This window comes from Aquarana catesbeiana, linkage group LG13 (assembly GCF_042186555.1).
Source record: "Aquarana catesbeiana isolate 2022-GZ linkage group LG13, ASM4218655v1, whole genome shotgun sequence".
Classification (NCBI taxonomy): Eukaryota; Metazoa; Chordata; class Amphibia; order Anura; family Ranidae; genus Aquarana; species Aquarana catesbeiana.
In genome coordinates this window covers 120,855,370-120,879,976 of record NC_133336.1, presented here as the reverse complement: position 1 = coordinate 120,879,976, position 24,607 = coordinate 120,855,370, and the positions used below count along the sequence as shown (strand labels likewise).

The window sequence follows — 24,607 nt, the reverse complement described above, 5'->3', positions numbered from 1 at the left end:
CAATCTCCACTGAATCTCAAGATTCCTTTTTTTGGGTGCTGTGAGCCAACCTCCTGTTAGGGGGTGGCTACCTTCATTCTTTATGATCCCACTGTATGTAGGAACGTATGTAGGAACGTATGTTACCACCAATCTATCAAGGCACTTAAATATTACAAAAGGTACATCGATGATGTTATCCTCCTGTGGGGGGGTTTTTTGACTGATTTCCAAAGTTTTCTCTCAGGTCTGAACAACAATTACTATGGGTCTCCCAGCTGAATAGAGCTGGGAGACCATAAATTATTTGGATCTCACTTTAATTAAGCAAAGGAATAAGATAGTCACAAAGACATTCTTCAAGGCGATAGACTGTAACGGATTTGTACCGACTAACAGTTGTCACCATCCACAATGGCTAGGAGCAGTCCCCAAAGGTCAGTACATGCGCATTAGGAGAAATTGTGATAGTCTAACCAATTACCACACACAATCTGATGCACTCACCCTGAGATTTTGTGAGCAGGGTTATCCTCTCAAAGACCTTACCAAAATCAAAAATCAAGTTTTAGCTATGGATAGGGATTCTCTTCTAATCCCTAAAGAAAAAACTTCATCTTCAGGGGACCTCGCTTTTGTATCAGGGTTACACCGACAATATAGAAGTGTGGAAAAGGTATTCAGAAAATATTGGTCTATACTTTTAAAGGACAAAGATTTACAAAACTCCCTCCGAGACCTAAATTTATTTACAGAAGAGCGCCAGGACTTAGGAATATGATAGCCCCCAATGTACCAGATCCCCCCAAAAAACCCTCCACTTTTCTTGATGGATCAGGGTTTCATTATTGCACTAGGTGCAAAGCCTGTCGCACTACCAAACGAGTAGGAAAGAAGACATCCAAATTTCATTCCAAGGTTACACAACAGGAATTTTCTATTCAACCCCTTATAACATGCAACTCCAGTCATGTCACGTATGTATTGGAATGCCCATGCTCATTCCAATATGTGGGACGTACCACACGGAAATTAAGGGTCCGTATTAATGAGCATGTGGCCAACATTTCCAAAGCTTTTTTGAACCATAGCGTATCACGCCATTTTTGCATGGTTCACGATAGGAATCCTCATTTTTTAACCTTCTATGGGATAGATAGGATCACCCAGCATTGGAGGGGTACCGACCTTAAGAAGGCTATTTCTCAGAATGAAACCCAGTGGTTGTACCGTCTACAAACGATGCAGCCACAGGGCTTAAACATAGAGTTGGACCTCAATTGTTTTTTAACCAATGAGTAGGTTATATTTATTTATTCTCATCTCAGGAGATTTATTCTGCATCAAATTCAATTCACAGGTACACAATACAGTATATTTTTACTCAATTTATTTTAATTTCTTTTATCCATTTATCCACATTTATCTGTAAATCCATTAATTTTATATCAATATTATTCATTTTATTTTTTATTTATTTTTTATTTTTTTATCCACTATTTCTAATTTGATTATAAATCAACCACCTTTGGGTAGATGTTGTTTTTTAAGTCATCCTGGCAGGGTCAGACGTCTACCGTTCATTATATGGTTTTACCCCTTTTTTCTAGTACCATAATGCATGGGAGTCGTTCCCCATCATTATAGGTTCATTACTTCTATAGGATCTTAATGCATTATTGTAGTTTCCATTCGTGTCATTTTACTACTTGCAATTGTTGTATGGGATAGTTGTATAAGTGCCTGTGAACGGCGCTGAGGCTGGGAAGCATCCAACTCCCCCCTTTATGTTAATCAACCAGCAGTATTTAAAACCATCCCCATAGTGACCAAGTACGCTTCCTGAAGACGTGTTTAACGAAACATACGTCGAGGCGGTACTTGGTCACGCGATTACATCACATCCGGTTCCCGTGGTTGTCTATCTGTTGTGGGTGGAACGCACATCGCTGCTACCATTACCTTAAGCCGGATACCCATTGATTGTGATACGTTTTCCAGCCTCAGTGCCGGGCGATGGCACTCTCTATATAAGTAGCCAATTGGCTATGTTTGTTTTTCACTTTTTACAATAAACGGTATTACACTATTTTCGGTTCCTCCACATTTGTTTTATATCCCATGCGTGAGACCCTGTGATGTGAGGACAGGAGTCCGGTCTACATTTCTCCATTGCAGCAAGCATTATCTTGCTAAAGCCTATTTGACCTTTTTTTCATTAAATTGGTCAACGTCATCTAGTAAGCTGACACCCATTCCATGAGCACTTTTGGGTGATATCTCTATGACGGTGAAGGGGTTCCACTGTTGGTTTTTGATTTCCAGATTCAGACAAGGACTTATTTTTACACATGGACTTTTATGAATTTATGTTTCACGTGTGAACCACATGTTATAATTTATGCTTTATGTTATATGATCATATTTGGGGCATCTATGATCAATATATTGTCTGTTCACGAATTGAAGCAATTTGCCTGTGCTATCACTGTTATTTGTTTAGGCACAATATTCAAACACTCCTAGTTTGGTATATATAGGCAGGCTGGTGTGCTGTATTTTTTGCACTATTTTTATTTTTTGATTGTACATGTAATTTTATAACTACTTTGGTAATTTTTAGCGCTCCCCATTTTTCCTTTAGTATGTATGAACGTATGTATGAACGTATGTAGGAACATATGTAGGAAAGTATGTAGGAACGTATGTATGAACGTATATAGGAACATATGTAGGAAAGTATGTAGGAACGTATGTAGGAACGTATGTAGGAGAGTATGTAAGAACGTATGTATGAACGTATGTAGGAACATATGTAGGAAATTATGTAGGAACGTATGTAGGAACATATGTAGGAAAGTATGTAGGAACGTATGTAGGAACATATGTAGGAAAGTATGTAGGAACGTATGTAGGAACGTATGTAGGAAAGTATGTAGGAACGTATGTAGGAACATATGTAGGGAAGTATGTAGGAACGTATGTAGGAACATATGTAGGAAAGTATGTATGAACGTATGTAGGAACATATGTAGGAAAGTATGTAGGAACATATGTAGGAAAGTATGTATGAACGTATGTAGGAACGTATGTAGGAGAGTATGTAAGAACGTATGTATGAACGTATGTAGGAACATATGTAGGAAAGTATGTATGAACGTATGTAGGAACATATTTAGGAAATTATGTAGGAACATATGTAGGAAAGTATGTATGAACGTATGTAGGAACATATGTAGGAAAGTATGTATGAACGTATGTAGGAACATATGTAGGAAAGTATGTAGGAAGTATGTAGGAACATATGAAGGAAAGTATGTAGGAACATATGTAGGAAAGTATGTAGGAACGTATGTAGGAACGTAGCCATCCTCTCTTGCTTGCTCTTCAGATGGACTATGGACAATAGGATGTGTACTGTGCATAGAGCAGTGCTAATGACTGCAACTAATGTGCAGTACTTGTTCCAAATAAAAGAAAGTGAGATGGAAAGGGAGAGGCTCGGGAGCTTAAGAAGGACATTACAGAGTGACAGAAAAACACAGCAAGAAACAACTTCATGAAAAATACCTTTTAGGACCCATTCACACCAAAGTTTGTAGCTCTAAAACGCTCAACAAACCAAATCCCATTGATTTAAATGGCCCCTGTTCACATATGAGCATCCTGTCAACTGAAGCAAAATGTCTGTGGCTCGAAAAAGTACATGAGCTTCTTTTTGGCTGATTACAAGCATTTTTGGCCCCAAAGACTTCAATAGAGATGCCTAAAAACGCTTGACTTCAGCGTTTTATGAACGTTTTGTTGCTCGTTTTCTGCTCAAACAGCAGCTCTCCAGCCCTGATTCCCTCTCCTCCCCTTAGTGCTTTCTACTGGCTAAACAAAAACGCATGAAGCTGTAAAACGCTTGTAAATGCTTGTAATACACTTCCAAAAACTCAGGTGTGAGCTCAAGTGTAACTGCAGCCTTAGGGCCATTAAGTAGATGTGTATGGATTGTTTCTGGAGAATAAGGATATTGTTTAGTGTGACTTTAACCCTGTCTGTACTGTGCTGGCAGATCTCCATTATAAGTTGTAAACTGTCTGTACTAACAAAGCGGTAATGATCTCAAGGCTTGGGTGGTAAATTATCTGTTAATGCACTTTTCCTCAGTTTGTCCCTCTAACTGCACTTTGAAATTGTCCACAATAGTTTGCAGTCCTATGTATAAACCTGCTCCAAAGAAACAACTACAAGTCCTTCGTTCACACCGGGGCAGTTTCAAAGGTCGTCTGACTCTGAAGCCGCCCCGCACAGCGCGACTTCCATGTGGCTTGTAAATGACTTCTTTCACAGAAGTCAATGCAAGCCACTCCGAAGTCACCCCCAAGTAGTACAGGAACCTTTTTCCAAGTTGGAGCGACTTGAGTCGCTTCGATTAGAACGGTTCCATTGCACTGTATGGAGCGTGAATTGTCAGGCGGCTAAGTCGCCTGACAGGTCGCTGCAGTGTGAACTGAGCCAAAAGGTCAGAAATTTGTTTTTAAAAAATGTAAATATGCTATGTGAATGGAAACATATAACAAAGATATAGTGAGCGTTTGTCATATTTGATTGGAAAAGTAGAAATACACTATAACTATTTAAAAAAGTATTTTTATAATCTACTTTAGTAAATACGCCACAAGAGTTATTTGGTGTGTTGTTATCTATGAGTAAGTAAACAAAGTATACCACTTTCACAGCGAAATGTCCCCGGTCTTTAGTGTGCAGCTCTGCTGGGGGCTCAGCAGACATACTACAATATGTTAACTATAGCAGATTTACTGCTACAGGGTGTCCGTTATGTGCAGAATCACGTGTATGTATGTGATTCTGCAGCTCCAGATAGGGGGCGCACCACTTCTGCTGTGATTAGTCACAGCAGAAGCTGATCAGCGCAGGTGCTGGCCAATGGATGTCTGCCAGCACCCGTTGATCGTTAAGGAGAGATACACTATATTACCAAAAGTATCGAGTTGGTCCACCCTTTGGCTATAACAGTTTCAGCTCTTCTGGGAAGGTTGTCCACAAGGTTTAGGAGTGTGTCCATGGGAATGTTTGACCATACTTCCAGAAGCACATTTGTGAGATCAGGCACTGATGTGGACGAGAAGGCCTGGCTCGCAGTCTCTGCTCTAATTCATCCCAAAGGTGTTCTATTGGGTTAAGGTCAGGATTCTGTGCAGGCCAGTCAAGTTCCTCCACCCCAAACTCAGTAATCCATGTCTTTATGGACCTTGCCTTGTGCACTGGTGCGTAGTCATGTTGGAACAGGAAGGGACCATCCCTAAACTGTTCCCACAAAGTTGGGAGCATGAAATTGTCCAAAATGTTTTGGTATGCTAAAGCCTTAAGAGTTCCCATCACTGGAACTAAGGGGCCAAGCCAGACCCCTGAAAAACAACCCCACACCATAATCCCCTCCACCAAATGATCTGGACCAATGCACAAAGCAAGGTCCATAAAGACATGGGTGAGTGAGTTTGGGGTGGAGGAACTTGACTGGCCTTTTATAGCTGAAAAGGGTAGACCAACTCAATATTGAACCCTACGGACTAAGACTGGGATGTCATTAAAGTTCATGTGTGTGTAACAATGCAAAGCTCCATCCTGACAGCGGGGATATGAGGGATTTTCTTTCCCTGCAAAACAGGGAATAAGGTCCGATGAAGCCCACACACGGTCGGACTGTCCGCCGGATTCGGTCCGTCGGACCAGTCCGGTCGAAAAGTCCGCTAATGTGTACAGGGCATTAGTGTCCGCAGCAATATCGCAGCCCCACTATAACTTGCTGATTGCCGGCGTTATTAGTATAAAATAAATAAATCAAAATTCCAGTATATATACCGTAGTTTGTAGACACTATGACTTTTGCGCAAACCACTCAATACACACTTATTGGGATTATTTACCAAAAAAAAACAGCAGAATATATTTGGGCTTTATAAAGAAGTTTGATTTTTTTTTTTTTATTGGATATGTAAAAAAGTAAAAAATATAAATATATTTTGAAACTGGCAGTCTATTTTTCGTTATAGCGCAAATAGTAAAAAAACTCAGTGGTGCATGACCGCGCAATTGTCAGTTAAAATATCACAGTACCGTATCTCAAAAAATGGCCTGGTCATGAAGGGGGGTATATCTTCTGCAGGTCAAGTGGTTAAGTTATTATCAGCAACCAGAAGTGGTAATTATTCTACTGGCCAGATCACAGGCCAACCTGGCTATGGGTGGGAGCAGGTGATAGTCATGAAAGCCATGAAGGTAACTGCACGGGGTGATTATAATGCTTGTAAGATCCTTTTTAACACATGTTCTTAGCTAAAGATATCCATGTGTGCAATCCAAATATATAACCACTTACGTTTGTAAAAAGAAATTGCTTATAATACAGAAGAATCAATCTGAAAGTTGGTGTTATTGAGAGGACAGAGCCAGTGAAAACAGAGATGGAGAGGTTTGACAATCCTTGACACCTGTCACAAAGGATGCTGTATCTGCCTGCTATTAAAGCGTTTTATTGCCAGAGGGAGAGCAACTTAACCCTGCCTTAGTACAATCAATTGGTATTTTACTACACATGTCCTTGTATTCCTCCAAACACCTGTCTAGAGAGGGACGTTCCTCGACAAGGCAGTCTAATAACTGGAAAGAATAAGGTTTGGCTGCAGTGTGACTGGCAGAGCCTTTCTCTCTCATTGTCCTCCCCCCTCCACTTTCCTCTCTCCAGTCACCAAACTGGCAGCTTCAACATGAAAAGGAATAAAACTGCTTTAATCTGCACCTCTCGCCCACGGCACCCTGACAGTCAGCTCTGTCCTCCGCAGCAGCTTTAAAAACAAACGCCAGATGACGCCTCAACGCTGAGGGACGCAGCAGGGAGGGGGTGTAAGGGGAGAGGGGGTGATCACACACGGACGGGAAAGCCGTGAAGTCTCTGGGATTTGGGAAACAAAAGTTTCTGTGTCCTTCACTGCACAAGAAGGTCAGTAAATGGATTTTATTTTTAATATGTATTAAATCGCGTATTAGAAAGCACATATGCCCAAATGTGTAGAGGACACTGCCTTCCTATTGACGGAAGTTTGATTTATTTTCACGAATAAAAAACACCAGAATGTGAGAAGATGCTAACTCCATTCCCCTGCATTTATCAACGGGTACAAACTATAATCTGAGAAATGAGAGATCAGGTGTATCTATTTTATTTTTTTTAAAAAGTGCCCATTCCAGAATGGGAAAGGTTGAGGATATAACAAATGATGATACAGAAGTGTCTTAACAGGCAGTATATGCAGAGTGCAGAGGATATGACAGCAGGCAGCATGTACAGAAGAGTGGTGCGAAGAGTATGACAGAGAGCAGGATGTGCTGGAGGGGAGTGCAGAGGGTATGACAGAGGGCAGGATATGCTGGAGGGGAGTGCAGAGAGTATGACAGAGGGCAGGATGTGCTGGAGGGGGAGTGCTGAGGGTATGACAGAGGGCAGGATGTGCTGGAGGGGGAGTGCTGAGGGTATGACAGAGGGCAGGATGTGCTGGAGGGGGGTGCAGAGGGTATGACAGAGGGCAGGATATGCTGGAGGGGAGTGCAGAGAGTATGACAGAGGGCAGAATGTGCTGGAGGGGAGTGTAGAGAGTATGACAGAGGGCAGGATGTGCTGGAGGGGAGTACAGAGAGTATGACAGAGGGCAGGATGTGCTGGAGGAGGGTGCAGAGGGTATGACAGAGGGCAGGATGTGCTGGAGGAGGGTGCAGAGGGTATGACAGAGGGCAGGATGTGCTGGAGGGGGAGTGCAGGGGGTATGACAGAGGGCAGGATGTGCTGGAGCAGGGTGCAGAGGGTATGACAGAGGGCAGGATGTGCTGGAGGGGGAGTGCAGAGGGTATGACAGAGAGCAGGATGTGCTTGAGGGGGAGTGCAGAGGGTATGACAGAGGGCAGCATGTACAGAAGAGTGGTGCGGAGAGTATGACAGAGGACAGGATGTGCTGGAGGGGAGTGCAGAGGGTATGACAGAGGGCAGGATGTACAGAAGAGTGGTGCAGAGGGTATGACAGAGGGCAGGATGTGCTGGAGGGGGAGTGCAGAGGGTATGACAGAGGGCAGGATGTGCTGGAAGGGAGTGCAGAGGGTATGACAGCAGGCAGCATGTACAGAAGAGTGGTGCGGAGAGTATGACAGAGGGCAGGATGTGCTGGAGGGGAGTGCAGAGGGTATGACCGAGGGCAGGATGTGCTGGAGGGGAGTGCAGAGGGTATGACAGAGGGCAGGATGTGCTAGAAGGGAGTGCAGAGGGTATGACAGCAGGCAGCATGTACAGAAGAGTGGTGTGGAGAGTATGACAGAGGGCAGGATGTGCTGGAGGAGGGTGCAGAGGGTATGACAGGGGGCAGGATGTGCTGGAGGGGGAGTGCAGAGAGAATAACAGAGGGCAGGAAATGCTGTAGGGGAGTGCAGAGAGAATAACAGAGGGCAGGCTGTAATTGAGGGGAGTGCAGAGGGTATGACAGAGGGCAGGATGTGCTGGAGAGAGTGCAGAGGGTATGACAGAGGGCAGGATATGCTGGAGGGGAGTGCAGAGGGTATGACAGAAGGCAGGATGTGCAGGAGGGGAGGGCAGAGAGTATAACAGAGGGCAGGATGTGCTGGAGGGGAGTGCAGAGGGTATAACAGAGGGCAGGATTTGCTGGAGGGGAGTGCAGATGGTATGACAGAGGGCAGGATGTGCTGGAGGGGAGTGCAGAGGGTATGACAGAGGGCAGGATGTGCTGGAGACAGCGCAGAGGGTATTACAGAGGGCAGGATATGCTGGAGGGGAGTGCAGAGGGTATGACAGAGGGTAGGATGTTCTGCGGGGGGGAATGCAGAGGGTATGACAGAGGGCAGAATGTGCTGGAGGGGAGGGCAGAGGGTATGACAGAGGGCAGGATGTGCTGGAGGGGAGGGCATAGGGTATGACAGAGGGCAGGATGTGCTGGAGGGGAGTGCGGAGAGTATGACAGAGGGCAGGAGGTATAGGGGAGCAGTGCGGAGGGCATGACTGAGGGCAGTTTATGCAGAAGAGGAGTGCGGAGAGTATGACAGAGGGCAGTATGTGCAGGACTTGTGTAATGTACCATGTTGTTAGTTTAAGCTGGGGTTTCTGGGTAGTACTTAGTTCTAGGTAAGCACTGAGTAGCGCAAGGTATGATTCAAAGTCAAGCATTAACATCTAGTTCTATGGGTCTATTGGGCTATGATGGAGTACACTTTTGCTATGAGTGAAAGAGGTAATTTTTCAGCTAGTTTACAGGTATAATGAGAAGTATTTCCTTGTTCCGCTGCTAGTACACTACCATACTCATTGTAGTTTGATGTACAGAAAGTACGGCATATAAAATAAAAGGATGTATAGTAATGCTTGTATGAACATGCTTAGCAAATTAAAAATGTGTGTATAAAAAAAAAATTTTGGGACAAATACTATCTTATGAATAAGCTAAAAATTATTTAAATGTATAGTGGTACTCCAAATTAAAAGGTGATAGAAGAATGCCAATACACAGAAACAAATGTCGATGAAAGGAAAATGCAAAGCATAATGTTTAATTACTATATTGCCTCCTCCCTTTTTTGTTGGTACTGTACATTGTACTGCTAAGGTAATGTGGTCTTAGTTGCCGAAGGCAGAACCCAGTCAAATATAAAAAAAAATATATAGATACTTACAGATACAGGGGACAATCTACCAAGATGTACCATGTGGACATTATTCTAGTCTCCATACATTATTATGACCTTTGTTATTCCACGTATTGTCTGTGAAGGTTCTTCTCATTCATCCAAGTCATGGTACAGCTATAGTAGTTAGTTACATTACACTAAACATGACTAATGTTGAAGATGTTTTGTCTCCTTTTTAAGAAAGAACTGAATAAGCCACTTGGTGAGCTGCAAAGCATCTTCAGCATTACAGAACAACCAGCTATGTGTTATAAGCCTCTACATTTGTAGGTCAGGAAGTCCCAAGATCCTAAAACATCACTCATCTGTAAAGAAAGGTGAGGTGTATAGCTTAAACATGTATGTAAACTACAACAATTAACTTCTATTTTTTGCTCCCATTTCATGTGGTAATAAAAACCATAATGTTATATTTATTCAATAAGTGCAAAAAATAATTTAAAAAAATACAATACCTGTTGATCCTGCCTGAAATCTATTGAGCTTATAACTTCCTATTTCCTCTACAATGTTATCTCATGTAGCATCTTCAGCCCTTCCTAGACACCTCTGTGAACTTCAGAACATCCTGCCCACATTTTATAAAGGAGAGGTTCCCTAGTTCAAGCATATTTCCTTCTCTAGGGTGACAACACTTTTCCTCTATAGGATATACAGTAGTGAGTAAAGCCCCGTACACACGGGCCGAATATCAGCCAAAATCAGAAGGTACAGTAGATGCTGGCCGACTTTTGGCCCGTGTGCACAGGTCCTGTGCACAGACGTCAATCTCTGTTGAACAAGCATGCTGGAAAACCAGCATCTGATTGGCATCCGATCAGCGCTCGCAGCCAATGACTGCAGGTGGTGACCAGTGTGTTCTGGCAGGGGGGCAGCTCCCCCCCCCTTGCAGAACACAATAGCACAACAGAGAGATTGCTGTACTAACATTGAATAGTTAGTACAGAGACTGGTTCGTGTGCTGGTCAGTTTTTTTTGTTCAGTCCAGCGGGCTGACCATGTTTACCAGGCTTTAAGCTTGAGCTGGATAGACCTGTGCCTTTTTTCAACTTTATAAACTATGTAACTATGTAATGTGTTGTCACCCTAGGAATGTGTTGCTGGCAGGATTACAAGGTGAAAATAAAGCAAAAGAACCCTCAAAAATAAAATTCATGCAACCACCACATCTAAGGACTAGTAAGCTGCAATATATACAATATTTGTTCTTGGGTTTAAACACACTTTAATATGTATGGCCATCCTAAATATGCATAACTTTAGATAGCTCTGACACCCCCTGATCACGCAGCCCAACTGCTCTGCGATCCTCTGGGACAGGGAGGATGCACCGCACAGAGGCAAGAGGCTACAAACCCACCACAGACATGCTGACAGCAGGGAAATACTATAACACTTGAATAAAATAGGAAATCCTATTTGTCGTCATTCTGTGTATGAAAATAAAGGGGGTCCTCACATAGCTCTGGGTTTTATATGTACTCACTGTTATCATTTCTAGATTTACTTGGTGGTAAAATAGCATGCTCTGTTGCAACCAAGGGAAACACTGTATTTATATTGTCGGTTGTCATTTCATTGCAAAGTCCAAAGAGTGAGACTGTTGGTAAAACTGCATGGTGCAAAATATGGTGTAGCTCTGCACAGAAACAATCCAGCTTCCAGGTTTTATTGTCAAAACTTAGTTGAACAAGCTGAAGTTAGAAGCTGAATGGCTACTACCATTCACAGATGCACCAGATTCTGAGTGCACCAGGTAGACGAGGACCCATCTGTGTTTCTACAGAAATAAGTTGCATTAAAAAAAGAAATTTCCATTCTTAGTAGCCTCTTTTCCTTGATCCTGATAAGTGCACTTCTGGGCTCACCTTCCCATCCTTATTTTGTAAAAAAGTAATGCAAAGCTGAGATAAAGCCCAAGGGAGACCCTGGCTGATCAGTTTCACCTTCTCTGTACAAACACTTTCCCATCCTTCACTTCACCTCCTGAACCCTATTTGCTTCAGCACAAGGCTTGTTCACAGACTGATGGAATGCAGATAGCCCAGGAAGTTCAGGATACATGTTTTGTGGGGAGTGAGGCTCACAACTGGGAAGTCTCTGGAGTTATCTTTCAAGTATGAATGACTTGTGGGAGGGGGACGGGCAGGGGGTGCAAAAAGTACCCAGTGTTAGACTGACTGCACTGTGAAAATTAGTAGAGCCCTGATTGGCTTAGAGTGCCGCTGCTCCATCTCTGTGTCGCTATGCAGAAGATTGCAGCAGGCTGAGATTAAAACAGATTCAGATACATATGCCAATCCTACTGATATTTGCATCTAAATTTTTAGCAGAAAAAATACAAACTTTTCACAGCTGAGTATCTGTGAATCAGAAATAAAAAATCTATGCTCTGCTGAATCAGTGATTCCTAGATAATTTTTGATCCTGCAATTTTATTCTGCCATCATTAATTTCTAGAGAACAGGACCTTTAATATAAGCGTCCATGGTGGACATGGTTCAAGGAAGCTGAGGAACCGATAAGCACACTGCAGTGCAATGTATGAGGATGTGAGTCCTTGTCTGCCTGACCAAGAAAGACCCTTCCTAGCCCCAGATTATTAAATGTTACCTTTACTGGAACATGTAGGTGTGCTGGTTATATACAATCTCAGGTTATAGGGAGGGTTAGTATGAGGGTTGTAAGAGGGTTGCTGTAAAGGCTTAATGTTAGGGTTATAGGAGAGCTAGTGTGAGTCTTAGTGTGCCAGGAAGGCTTACTGTTAGGGTCACAAGGAGTGTTAGTGTGAGCCTTAATGTTAGGGTGACATGGAGGGTGAGTGTTAGATATGTGTCTAAATCTGCTTTCCTCTGAAGCATGATTCACATTTGGATCGTGCTTTGGGGGCTACTAATAGGCGATGAGGAAGCAATGTGACGCCTCCTCACCACCTATTTTAACCCCATTTTTGTCAACAATTACACACTGCATGCGGTTGCAGGGCATTTACTGGACTTCCCCATTTGCCTAAATGTGTTGCAGTGGGCAGGCTTGCCATCTGCCGATCACTGAATGTCGGTTAGACTTTTCCGTGGACGCAAAGGGAAGCATCGTGACCATGGCATGTAAACACCCTGCCTATTGCAGCCTAAGGTGGTGCAGTTGGCATATGGCAAAAACGCGGTTCAACCAAGCATTTTTAGGGCCCCCCCAACTACACATCTAAATTAAGCCTTCGTGTTAGGGTTACAATGAGCTTTAGTCTGAAGCCTAATGCTAGGGTTACAATGAGCTTTAGTCTGAGTCTTAATGTTAAGGTACAGGAGGGTTAGTCTGAGGCTTAATGTTAGGGATACAGGGAGCGTTAATATTAGGGTTACAGGAAGGGTTAGTGTTAGGTAGACAGGAAATATCATGTAAGGCTTCATTTTAGGATAACTGGGAAGGTTAGTGTAAAGTGTTACAATGACAAGAAAAGTTAGTGTTATGTTTACAGAAAAGTTAGTGTTAAGAATCATGTTACGATTACAGGAAAGGTTAGTGTGTGGATTACAGGAAGGTTAGTTTTAGATTAGTTAGTGTGACATGGAGGACAAGTGCTGGGATTACAGGAAGGTTAGTGTTAGGCTTAATGTGACACAATATCCTTCTTTTTTTTAAAAAAAATAACCCATACACATCCATTACCTAATTGCCCTGTTATCTATTTTTTATGAAAACTATTTTTTTGTCTCCTTGTAACATCCTTCATGGGTTTCCGAGCCTCCGTTTTTTTTGGAATGAGCAGCGTTTGTTAGTCGTGATGATCACGTGCATTGCTCAATGCACACTATACATCCTATAGTCCATAGTCCCTCCCGGCTATGTTCCCATTTACAGTGGTACCATGGAACTGTCAGGGCTGGGCTCAGCCCTTCCTTCCCAAAGCTGGCCGCTCAGCTGTTGGCTAATTGCCAGCTCCTCTCTCGCCACAGTGACTCACCTGTTGATGATATCCTGATCATCAGTCCTGCCCAGATGATCTCTGCCTTCGCCTTGGTCACATCTCTAGAGACGCTCTCCTGTGTTCCTGTTAAAGACTTGGTTGGCTGACATTCCTTCTGGCTCCAGATCCTGCTTGCTGTTCTACTACGCACATCTCTGGCTCCCTGATGTTTTTGATTGTCTGACTATCCGTTCCGGTTCCTGAACTCTGGCTATTTTTTTACTACGTTTACTCTGTTTACCTTTTTATTATTATTATTATTAAACAAGTGTGATTTAACTGTACTTCTGTCTCAGTCTGATTCATGGTTTCTGACAGGAACATTGAACAGAACAGAACATTGGATTGGATCACAGCAGCAAAAAAAACTACATTTGGAGAACTGGAAGATGCTGAGAGCAATTTAAAGGTATGATTTGTGTTTGGAATACATACTTGAATAGAATATATTGTTTTAAAGCAGAGTTTATCATCACTTTAATGTTGTTGTGAAAGGGGGGGGTTAGTGTTAGGGTTACAGGAAGGTTAGTGTTAGGCTTAATCTTAGTATGACACGGAAGGTTAGTGTTGGGGTTACAGGTAGGTTAGTTCTAGGCTTAAAGTTAGTGCAACATGAAGGGTTAGTGTTGGGGTTACAGGAAGGTTAGTTCTAGGCTTAATGTTGATGTGACATGGAGGGTTAGTGTTTGGGTTACAGGGAAGTAAGTGTTAGGCTTAATGTTGGTGTGCAAAGGAGGGTTCATGTTTGGGTTACAGGAATGGTAGTTCTGCCAAACTAAGACTTTCTGGTGCTGATAGCAAAAGGTACTGTTTTCAGGTATAGTTGTAAGGTATTAGGTGGGAAGGGGGCTGTTAAACAATCCTCTGAAAACCAATCAATCAATCATTTTCATTACTATTCTAAAGCAATGAAGGCTGAGATGTGAATTGACCACTTTGGGTAAAAGCACATCTCCGATCCCACATAAAAGTGTATTAGGAGCAGTCTGTCCTCAATAATACAAATTTCTGTGGACCCGCTGTTTAAATTTGAGTTTTTGTTGATATTGTTCTGCTCTACTTTTTTTTAGATCTATATTTACAGAATGCATTATTTTTCCTAAAACTGATATACTGATAAAAATAACACATTTATAGAACAGGAATTTTTTTTTTTTTAAACATTGAACGTTTTCAGAAAGATAACTGCAGATAACAGAAGATTGGTTTCTGTACTTGCTATCATAAAATGAAGGCCTACAATAACTAATTTTGCTAATTATATTTAAATACTTTACCAAATGAATATTTAAAAAGCAAACTGAACTATTCATGGGTTGGGTAATTCACTGTTATTTTAATTTACATTGCTGATGTATAATAGCAGATATAATGAGTGCCAACAGTTGCTCCCTGGTTAGACTTGTGTAAACCAGTGTTACCCAGTAATCCTCAGGAGTACAGGCTGAACTGCTATCCTGCTGGTTGTGTCTTTTTAAGTGATGTCTAGCGTCCCACAGCGTCCTTCATATGTACAGGAGATATTAGCAGCTGTAGACACTCCTGAGGCAGACAGGGTGACCTTTCTGGTGAGCCAAATGACACCCGCCTGCTCCTGGCAGCTTTTGCTTTTGTAATTTAGGGCTCAGTTAGGACTTTAACATTGAATGAAACAGCCATAAAAATGGCTCGAACATCCATATTCCATTTATCAGATGGCGGAGAAAATGTGTCCCTGAGGTGGAGATAGAAACACAGGGACACAGAGAACACTTGGACGAAGCAAACACAGACTTTAACTACCAGGAAGTCATATATGCCCTTTCGCATTAGAACAAGGGATCTTGTCTGATATGGCAAAGAGCAAAGTGAGGTGGGTCATAGCAGCCCAAACAGCAATCTTTTTTTCATCTGAAAGTTTCTAATTGGTTAATAAAAGTTACTGAACTTTTCATATAATCATTCATAAACTGCTTATTGAAAAAAATCCAAATTCACTTAGTGTTGATGTTTGATGAACATATTTCTAAAATGTGATTTGATTTTTATCTAAATACTAATAATAAAAAGTAATAAATACTTTTTCTCAGTATAAATTACAAAACATACAGCATTGTGCCTTGCTAGATCATTGTTGAATGATCATTGTTACTGAAGGAAATAGTACAGTATAGATTAATGGCGCGTACACACAAGCGGACTTTTCGACCAGACTGGTCTGACGGTCCGGCGGACAATTCGACCGTGTGTGGGCTTCATCGGACCTGCAGCAGACTTTTTCGGTCGAAAATCTGACTGACTTTAGATTTGGAACATGTTTCAAATCTTTACGTCGGAACTCCGCCGGACCCAGTTCCTATCGAAAAGTCCGCTCGTCTGTATGCTAGTCCGACGGACGATGACTGACGCTAGGGCAGCTATTGGCTATCAACTTCCTTATTTTAGTCCGGTCGTACGTCATCACGTACGAATCCGTCAGACTTTGGTGTGATCGTGTGTAGGCAAGTCCGTTCGTTGGGAAAGTTCGCTGGAAGTCCGCTGAAAGTCCGTCGGATAGTCCGTTGGACCAGTCTGGTCAAAAAGTCCGCTCGTGTGTAAGCGGCATTAGTAGTTATTGTTACCTCGGTTTTTCTCACAATGTGCGACTGAAAAGCGTAAGCAAAGCTTATGTACCTTACATACATAATAAATACATTAATAAAGCTTCATAGTTCAAGATCTTGTTGCGTTCTGACTATTTTGGATGGTTTGGACATTTGTTGTACTGTCTATGTATGGAGAATCATTATATTCTTACTGATGATGTGTCTAAAATTGTAATATGAATATTTTTTTGCACTTTAAATATTGATTTTTGCTACATATTAAGTCAGAGGGACTCTATCCTGGGAAAAACATGCAAGTTGCACTGCTGATTCTGCAAATATTAGTTTCCTGGCTGGCATGCTGATATTTTATGTCACTAGCCCAGAACAAGTGCAGATGCAGACTTCAGACTGTACTCTGACTTTCCTTTTATGCATACTTGTTCCAAGATCAGTGCCTCAGACAGTGCTGGAGTCAAAGGCTTAGCAAATAGAATCTTAAAAAAAACAAGCAAACATTTAAAAAAAATTAGAGGTACAGTGTTTCAGTTTTTAACACTAGGGTAATTTCTAGAAGAACAAAGAAAAAACTAAATTTCCACGGAAAAGTCTTCAAAACCTGGAACTGTCTCTGCATACCAGGGACAGTTATAAACTACTGTTGTACACTAGCCTGGATCTGTAAAAAAAAGGCTACAGGGAGCATGACCTAAGAACTGAAAAATGTGGGGGACAGGAGATTTCCTGGTTGGTAAACCATGAGATATTTTATGCTTGGTCTGTAGGTATATTGAGGGAGAGATGACATTGGGGAATGAACATTCTATTTATACTTGTTTGTACAATATACTATGAGATAATGGTCATTGGCCAATAACCTCTGGTCATCTCACAATCTACCCTCTAGATTTCTGATTTAGAATTAATATTCAAGTGTGTGGGTACATTTTTTTTCACTTCTTACACCTGGCTTTGTTATTTTGAGTATCCGTGTGTATTAGTGTCAGAATTTTGGGGAAAAGGCATATTTATTTTTTAACTCCCCCCCCCAAAAAAAAAAACTCAACTTAACCCCCAAATATAAACCTTGCATACACCTTCTTTCTTAATAAATACTATGACGATGTGAAAAAAATTTGCAAAATTTTGCCACTTAAAATATCTGGACCCAAATCAGAAGATCCAACCTGTGTCCATGTGAATTGATATAAACTGTGGTGCTGATGAATCATGTTTTCTGTAACACGCATTAGCTATACAGTCATTTATTATACACTTTTAAAGCATGGACGTTTATATTCAAATCTCCTTGTATTTTAACATAAATGTGCCGTGAAACAACGGCTTGTATTAGCAAAGCTCTAGAACTATAACTGCACAACATACTCACAGTCCAGGTGGCTGTGCCTGATTCCTTCTACATCTTCGGCATGGATAAAGTGATAGCATCTTTTACCCATCAGATCCACAGCATTGAGGTCCATGTAATCACTGACTCTGAAACAGTCATGGAAGTTAAAGTAAAAAAAAATGTAAGGTTGACATTAGAGGCAATACAAGCAAACAGGGAACTGATACAAGAGGTTATACACAAGCGTTGCCCAAATTTGTCATAAAAAGGGTTCAACCTGTCTTATGTAGCACCGTGTTGCATGTTAACTTTGCTGTGATACAGGACGTCTACTAAAACGCCTGTGATTAGTCATTAAGGTGAACCAAATGATCCGTAAACACTGAAGCAGTATATTTAGGAAGTATAAATCCTAATTGCATAAATTCATACAGGACATGTGGTCTCTGGTGATTTCAGTTCAGGCTGTGGTCATTGCATGCCGATCGCTTTGCAGTGACCCCATATGCAGGTGGAGCCAGTCTCTGCCAGAGTACCAAATGAATCCTATGATTGGTTGGAATGATGGAAATATAGTGTCCACAGACAGTAATATCTACACTATTGTATAGGAGCTGTACTAAGCTTTAATGCATATCTTATGTTCCGTAATAGCTTCATGGAAAGTCACATTTATTAAAATTTGATAGATTTAAATCTACTGCCTGTATGTGGCTTTTGAGCAAAAAACTGCATTTACTCATCACTTTGGTCTCATTCATGGTGCCAACAAGTATGGTAGCTTGATGGATATGTGAGTTACACCGACCGCTTCCTGCTTATATAGCCCTATTCAAGATTGTTCTCTGTGGAACTCTGTAGAAATGAGACTGACCACCTGAGACCCTGGTAGCAGCCTGCCTGGCCCCTAGTGTATTTTGGTGCCCTTGAGGGAGGATTGCACAGTCACTATGTTAATATCTGATAGGATGTATAAAATATTATATAGTGAGCCTGCCTGCACTACAGTCCTAGAATAGGGACATACTGACACTACATAGTGAGAGGAAAAGACTGCACTACCCTAAGAAGGAAGCTGCAGGTCAAACATGCACCAATCAGTCATAACTTTATGACCACTGAGAGATTAAGTGAATAACATTGATTATCTTGTTACAATGGCATCTTAAAGTTGGTGGTATATATTAGTCATCAAGTAAACATGTCCCTGAAGTTGATGTGTTGATAGCAGAAAAAATGGACAATCTCGCTTTGTTGTGTATGGGGCTGCACAGCCACAGACCGGTCAGAGTGCCCATACTGACTCGTGTCCACAGCCAAAAGCGTCTACAATGAACAGGCGAGCGTCAAAACAAGGGCAATATAAAAAGGTGGCCTCGTCCGATGAGTCACGTTTTCTTTTACATCATGTGGATGGCTGTGTGTGTTTGCCTCCCTTACCTGGGGAAGAGATGGCACCAGGATGCAGTATGGGAAGAAGGCAACCTGACGGAGTCAGTGTGATGCTTTTGGCAATATTCTGTTGGGAAACCTTCATATGGATATTACTTGACACATACCACCTACCTAAACATTGTTGATGACCAAGTACACCCCTTTATGGAATTGGTATTCCCTAATGGCAGTGGCCTCTTTCAGCAGGATAATACTCCCTACCACACTCCAAAAATGGTTCTAGAAGGGTTTGAACACAACAATGAGTTTGAATTGTTGACTTGGCCTTCAAATTCTACAGATCTCAGTCCAATTCATGGGGACCCACCTCTCAACTTACAGGATTTAAAGGATCTGTTACGGATGACTTGGCACCAGATACAGGAGAATACCTTCAGAGGTCTAGTTACCTCCATGGGCCAGGGCTGTTTTGGTGGCAAAAGGGGGGCCTACTCAATATTAGATGGGTGGTCATAAAGTTATGGCTGATCAGTGTATAAAGTTTTAAACAAATGTTTTTGAAAGGGTATTCTATATTAAGGAAACAGCAGGCAACTAAAAAGGCATTTGTGATTGGCTTTTCAAGCACTCACTGCTGGAGTGGACACCTGTCCACTGCTCTGTGATGTCATTTTGCACACCTGCGGCGGTGCTGTGTATCCTTTTACAGTTGGGTTGTTTCTACTGAGCACGTGAGTGCAATGCTTTTTAAATAAATTCATGTTTTAGACTGTACTACACTATGAGACTTCTCCTTTGTTTCATTTGGCCATTATCTGTGGATTCGTGGGCGAAGGAGACAGATATCCTCTATTGTCATCAAACTGGAGCTGATTGCCGGGACCCTCAGTACTATTGAAAGCGTGCTGTGATCTTTTCTCTGATAAGAGGCTGTGCATTGGGGAGCGGCACTTGAACACTGGAAGCACTTATATTCGTTAGAATGTGACTTAAAGCGGAGCTCCACCCAAAATGGGAACTTCCGCTTGTCTGACTCCCCCCTTTCGCTGCCGCATTTAGCATCTTTTGGTGGAAGGGGGAGCGGTTACCTGGTTTTGACAGGTACCTGCTCTCACTTCTGGCTGAGTTTGCCAAGGCAAACTCACCAGAGGTTTGGCCTCCCTCCTTCTTCTCCCACAGCCGGCCCATTGACAGAGTGCAGCGCAATTTGCGCATGCGCAGTAGGGAACCTGCTGTGAAGCCGCAAGACCAGTTTCCCTTAAAGGAGAAGGTGGCGGCAGCACCCAATAGCTGATTGGAAAATCGGCTCGGGTGAAGACAACGCTGGATTCCTAGACAGGTAAGTGTCCTAATATTAAAAGTCAGCAGCTACAGTATTTGTAGCTGCTGACTGTTACTTTTTTCTCTAGGAGCCTGGAGCTCCTCTTTAAAGCATCTTAAGTCACTGGTGGACTTTTAATATAATTTTTGGACTTTTTGGCACATATGGATTTATGCTTTGCTCTTATTATTCATGTCTATGTTTTTTGGTTTTGTTTCACTTTGTGATTGCATTTAAAGGGGGGACACACACTTATTTTTTGTTCTATTTACTGTATATTAATGGACTGAATAAAATATTACATTTGCAGGGACTGTGAAGTAGAATATAATCTAGTACCTCAGAGTGAAAATGAGCACTGTTGTATAGAAAAAAAAGGGGGGAGGGGGGTTAAAGGAGAGAGGGTAATAGTGTTGCCGGGGGTTCAGGTAAAGCAGCTGAAATGTGTATTTCCATCCTGAATCACTGTATATGCCTATATGGTCAACGTCAATCTACTATCTTGTACTATCCATCCTCTATGTTGTTGGTGACTCTTCAGTGTTTTCTTAAATTCCTGACTTTAGAATAATTGTTTGCACTGTTTTATATGTTCTTTTATTTCAAAGATTGTAAAGGAAGTAGCAGAAAATGAAGTCAAGGCCTCAAACATATTTCAAGGCACTACAGAGGGCATAGCTACCAATGATGGTGCTGTTAAGGGCATAACATATACAGCTACCGGTTACAACGTGACTATATAAAAGCTTTGCTGAACTGTAAAGAACAACATTACTCTCTGCCATTTACCACTCAGCAAAATTAGAAATAACTTGTAGAGTCTTTCAGAAGACTTTAGAGAGAGCTGACCACCACTGCTCTTTGTGACAATCCAGACAGTCTATTCTAACAATGAAGGCAGTAGCTCTTTCATGACAACCAGAGTTTTTTCCCCAAGAAGTTTTGCACACTGTTCCTGCTAGACTTCCATGTGCGCTGTGTATATTATACAAACAAAATATTTGGGGGGCACACTATAAAAGATGCATCAAAGATGGTGCAGCCATAAGACCATACAGCAAAACAAAATATTGCTATATGGTGCTAAGCCCACTTACAATCATGGGGTACTTTGTCGCAGTAAGTTGGCTTAGCGCCATATAGCAATATGGTGTGACCAAATCCCTATATTTTTTGATAATGTTTTTTGAAAATGTTTAGGTGTTTTAAACTAGCCTTGCTGGAGGTAAATGTCTTTTTTGCATGTGTGCGCTGTAATATTTTGTTCTGTGTGTATTATAGGCTGTGAGGTTTAGTTTGCTTGGGGTGAGGTCACCTCTATAGCTTTTTGGTCACAGGAAAGTTCAAGGTAATTAGGTGCATTAGGGTGACATCTTACCGGTTTATTGAGGATGTTGTTAGTCTAGGTTAAGGAAATATATATATATATATATATATGCTAAAATGTTACAGAAAACTCTAGCCTGGTCAGACTCTGTCCTCATTACTTCATTAGGCAAAAAGAAAAAAATGCAAACAGCTTGATGGCCATTTTGATATAAATCCCATTCCATTCTAAGGGGGTTGATCACGCCTGTTGCTAAGGCCAGTAATAAGGCAGAAAAACCTAAAAATGTTCACTTTGCGCTAATGCTCCTCCTTTTTTACCTTTACAGTCAACACAGAGGATTGTCAGTAGACATAACAGCAGTATCAACTGTTGCCTGTTGTTTGGCAATGAACTGGTTACCACATGACACTGTGATTGGTAAAGAAAATGGACAAACTCCACAGAATTTACAGAACTGGTTTCCCTTGGCTGTAACCCATTCCATGCCAAAACCCATGCACAGCAGTTCAAAGATGGCAACTTCTTTCATCTTCCCACCTCACAGGGGTTAAATCTGCCCCTCATTTGTCCTTTCTAAAGACTTTGTAAAAGTGAATGTAAATGGAAGTAATTAACGAGCAATTATTTCTGTCGGATCGTGAAGGCGGAAAACAACGAGGCCACTAATTACCCAAAGCGCGGGCGACACAACGCTTTCTGCGTGGCTGTATCGGAATTATAATAATCAGCGGATATTACTTGGTGAATGATATAAATGACAAAGCGTGTAATAACCTGTAATAGCGCTAATAATGGTAATAATAAGCCTTGTGATAATAGCAATGATCATCATTATATTGCATGAATAATGAGCCAGCTAATGAAGCTACACAGAACAATGGAAATCACGGCACAGTGTGTTGAACACTAACATACACACTGATATGTATATACCAACAATGGTCATCTACCTACAACACTACTGTATTTCTGTTCCATCTACATTAACCTATAGTAGGAAGTAATCAATACTTCTGGTGAACAATGTATGGCATTGGCCCAACCAGTTAGTAATTAAGCCTAGTAACTTTTGCATGGCATTTCAAGCTGAGCTCACATGGTGATGCCATCATCTTGTGGTGCCATGACAAAGAAAAGGGCTAAGATCCCAAAAAATTAACTTTTTTTTGCTTCATGAAAGTAAAAACTTTTCTTCTCTTCCTCCAATTCAGAAATGGACCTGTTCAGCACTCTTGCAATCTGGCACACAGGGTAGATGAATTACGTCTACGTTTGATGGAAATCTAGGCACTTATATTAACACTGTACAATTTGAAATTTCAATAAGGTCTCTGAGGTCATCCTCTAACCAGTGTTCTGTGGAACCCTGGGGTTTCTCCAGAAGTTCCTAGCACAGTTGCAAATGAATTTTCTGCCTATACTGACCACCAATCTAAATGGGGCAATTTTCTGATGATATCCAGTGTAACTGTTCACCAATGTTATGCACCCTCTGGTGCCTTGGAATGTCTTGAGACGGTTGTTGGCTGGATTGTTTTTGAAACAGCAATAAAGGAATTAAAAAGCAGCGAGTGACCTGGATTGCTAACTCTTAAAAAGTGGATACTGTGATTGTTCTGGAGGACACAGATTCTGCCCAGCAATCTAAAGGGGCATTCTTCCACTGACTACTACTGCAAAGAGACACTACCATTTTTTATGACTTGCATTAAAAAATAATTAAATTATTGCTGAATATATGTTTGTCGTATAGAGCAGAGGGCGGTACAAAAGTTATCCACCATGGGTTTCTAATGCTCAAGATATTCCACATTCTTTACTTTTCTATTTAAAACTTTGTACAACTTACTGATCATGAAAATGTACCAAAACTGTATTCATTTTAAGAATGGGTTCCGTGAGACCTGAACATTATTTTTGAGGGTTCCTCCAGAATTAAAAGGCTCTAAAAATATCTATACAATAGACTATATTTTAATCGATCCCTTGTTAAGTTCAATTAGGCTAACCACTTTTTAAAACATTACGAGCGCAGGGTACCGTTGTAAGGTGCTGCTAGTCAAAATGCCAATTTCAGTAAATCTCAAATTCTCCTTTTTTAATTAAATATTCAATAAACACAAAAGTTGATTTTATTGCATAGATGTCTTGTGTTTATTAAACAGTATTTGTCATAATAAAGCTAAAATACATCCTATATAAAATCAGTACCACAGTGCCACCCAGTGGTCAGATTATCTTTTTTATAGTAATAACATAAAGCTGAATTCTAGGCATAGATTTTATAGCATTGGTCGAGATTGGAACAATGTAACTATGCATATTCCATACCTGTGGGATCCCTGTGAAAGCTAGAATTCACTGTAGTCGTTTCTGTTAATACAGTGAATTGCCACCATCTTCTGGTTCCATGTCGAGCAATTGCTCTGTTGCATAGTGAACACAGGAGGCTCCATGTTCAGCACAGACATCATTCACAAAACACCTTGCATGAGTTCTCTGATTTTACTGAATGCAGTTTGTGTTGGCACCACCCCAACTCTCTACCTCATCTAATCAGAGAACGTCTTGTATTCTTTACAAAAAATGCAAGGCATTCTGTGAATGATGCAGAAGGGCAGCTGCTCAGCACGGGACCTGGAAGATAGCGAGGATCATTGTAGTAGTAGGGACCACTACAGTGATTTCCAGCTTCCACAGGGATCCCACAGGTATGCATGCATAAGCATACTTGCACTAGTCCAAGCTTGACCAATGAAACTATGCTAGAAAATCCATGGCGTTCAGCTTTAAACCAAGCAATGCTCAGAATGGGAGTACCATCTTTTACACAAAACATATTCCTAAAGCAGGGGTCTCAAACTGGAGGCCCTCCAGCTGTTGTGAAACTACAAGTCCCATAAGGCATTGCCAGGCTGACAGTTACAAGCATGACTCCCCCAGGCAGTGG

General features: G+C 41.5%; 1 protein-coding gene and 1 long non-coding RNA gene across 11 annotated transcripts in view; one reads left to right on the top strand and one right to left on the bottom strand.

The window, feature by feature from the left end:
* NPAS3 (neuronal PAS domain protein 3) overlaps nucleotides 1-24,607 on the bottom strand; it is a 678,331-nt gene that overhangs the window by 31,739 nt on the left and 621,985 nt on the right. For all 10 annotated transcript variants that reach the window (XM_073610105.1, XM_073610104.1, XM_073610107.1 and 7 more), the window contains one exon: nucleotides 17,651-17,757. In XM_073610105.1, the coding sequence (XP_073466206.1) occupies nucleotides 17,651-17,757 (107 nt within the window). The remainder of the gene's footprint in view (nucleotides 1-17,650; nucleotides 17,758-24,607) is intronic.
* Nucleotides 6,710-23,332, top strand: LOC141117317 (uncharacterized). Its single transcript, XR_012237137.1, has 3 exons — nucleotides 6,710-6,988; nucleotides 14,015-14,105; nucleotides 21,983-23,332. It is a non-coding gene; the product is annotated as an uncharacterized lncRNA (long non-coding RNA).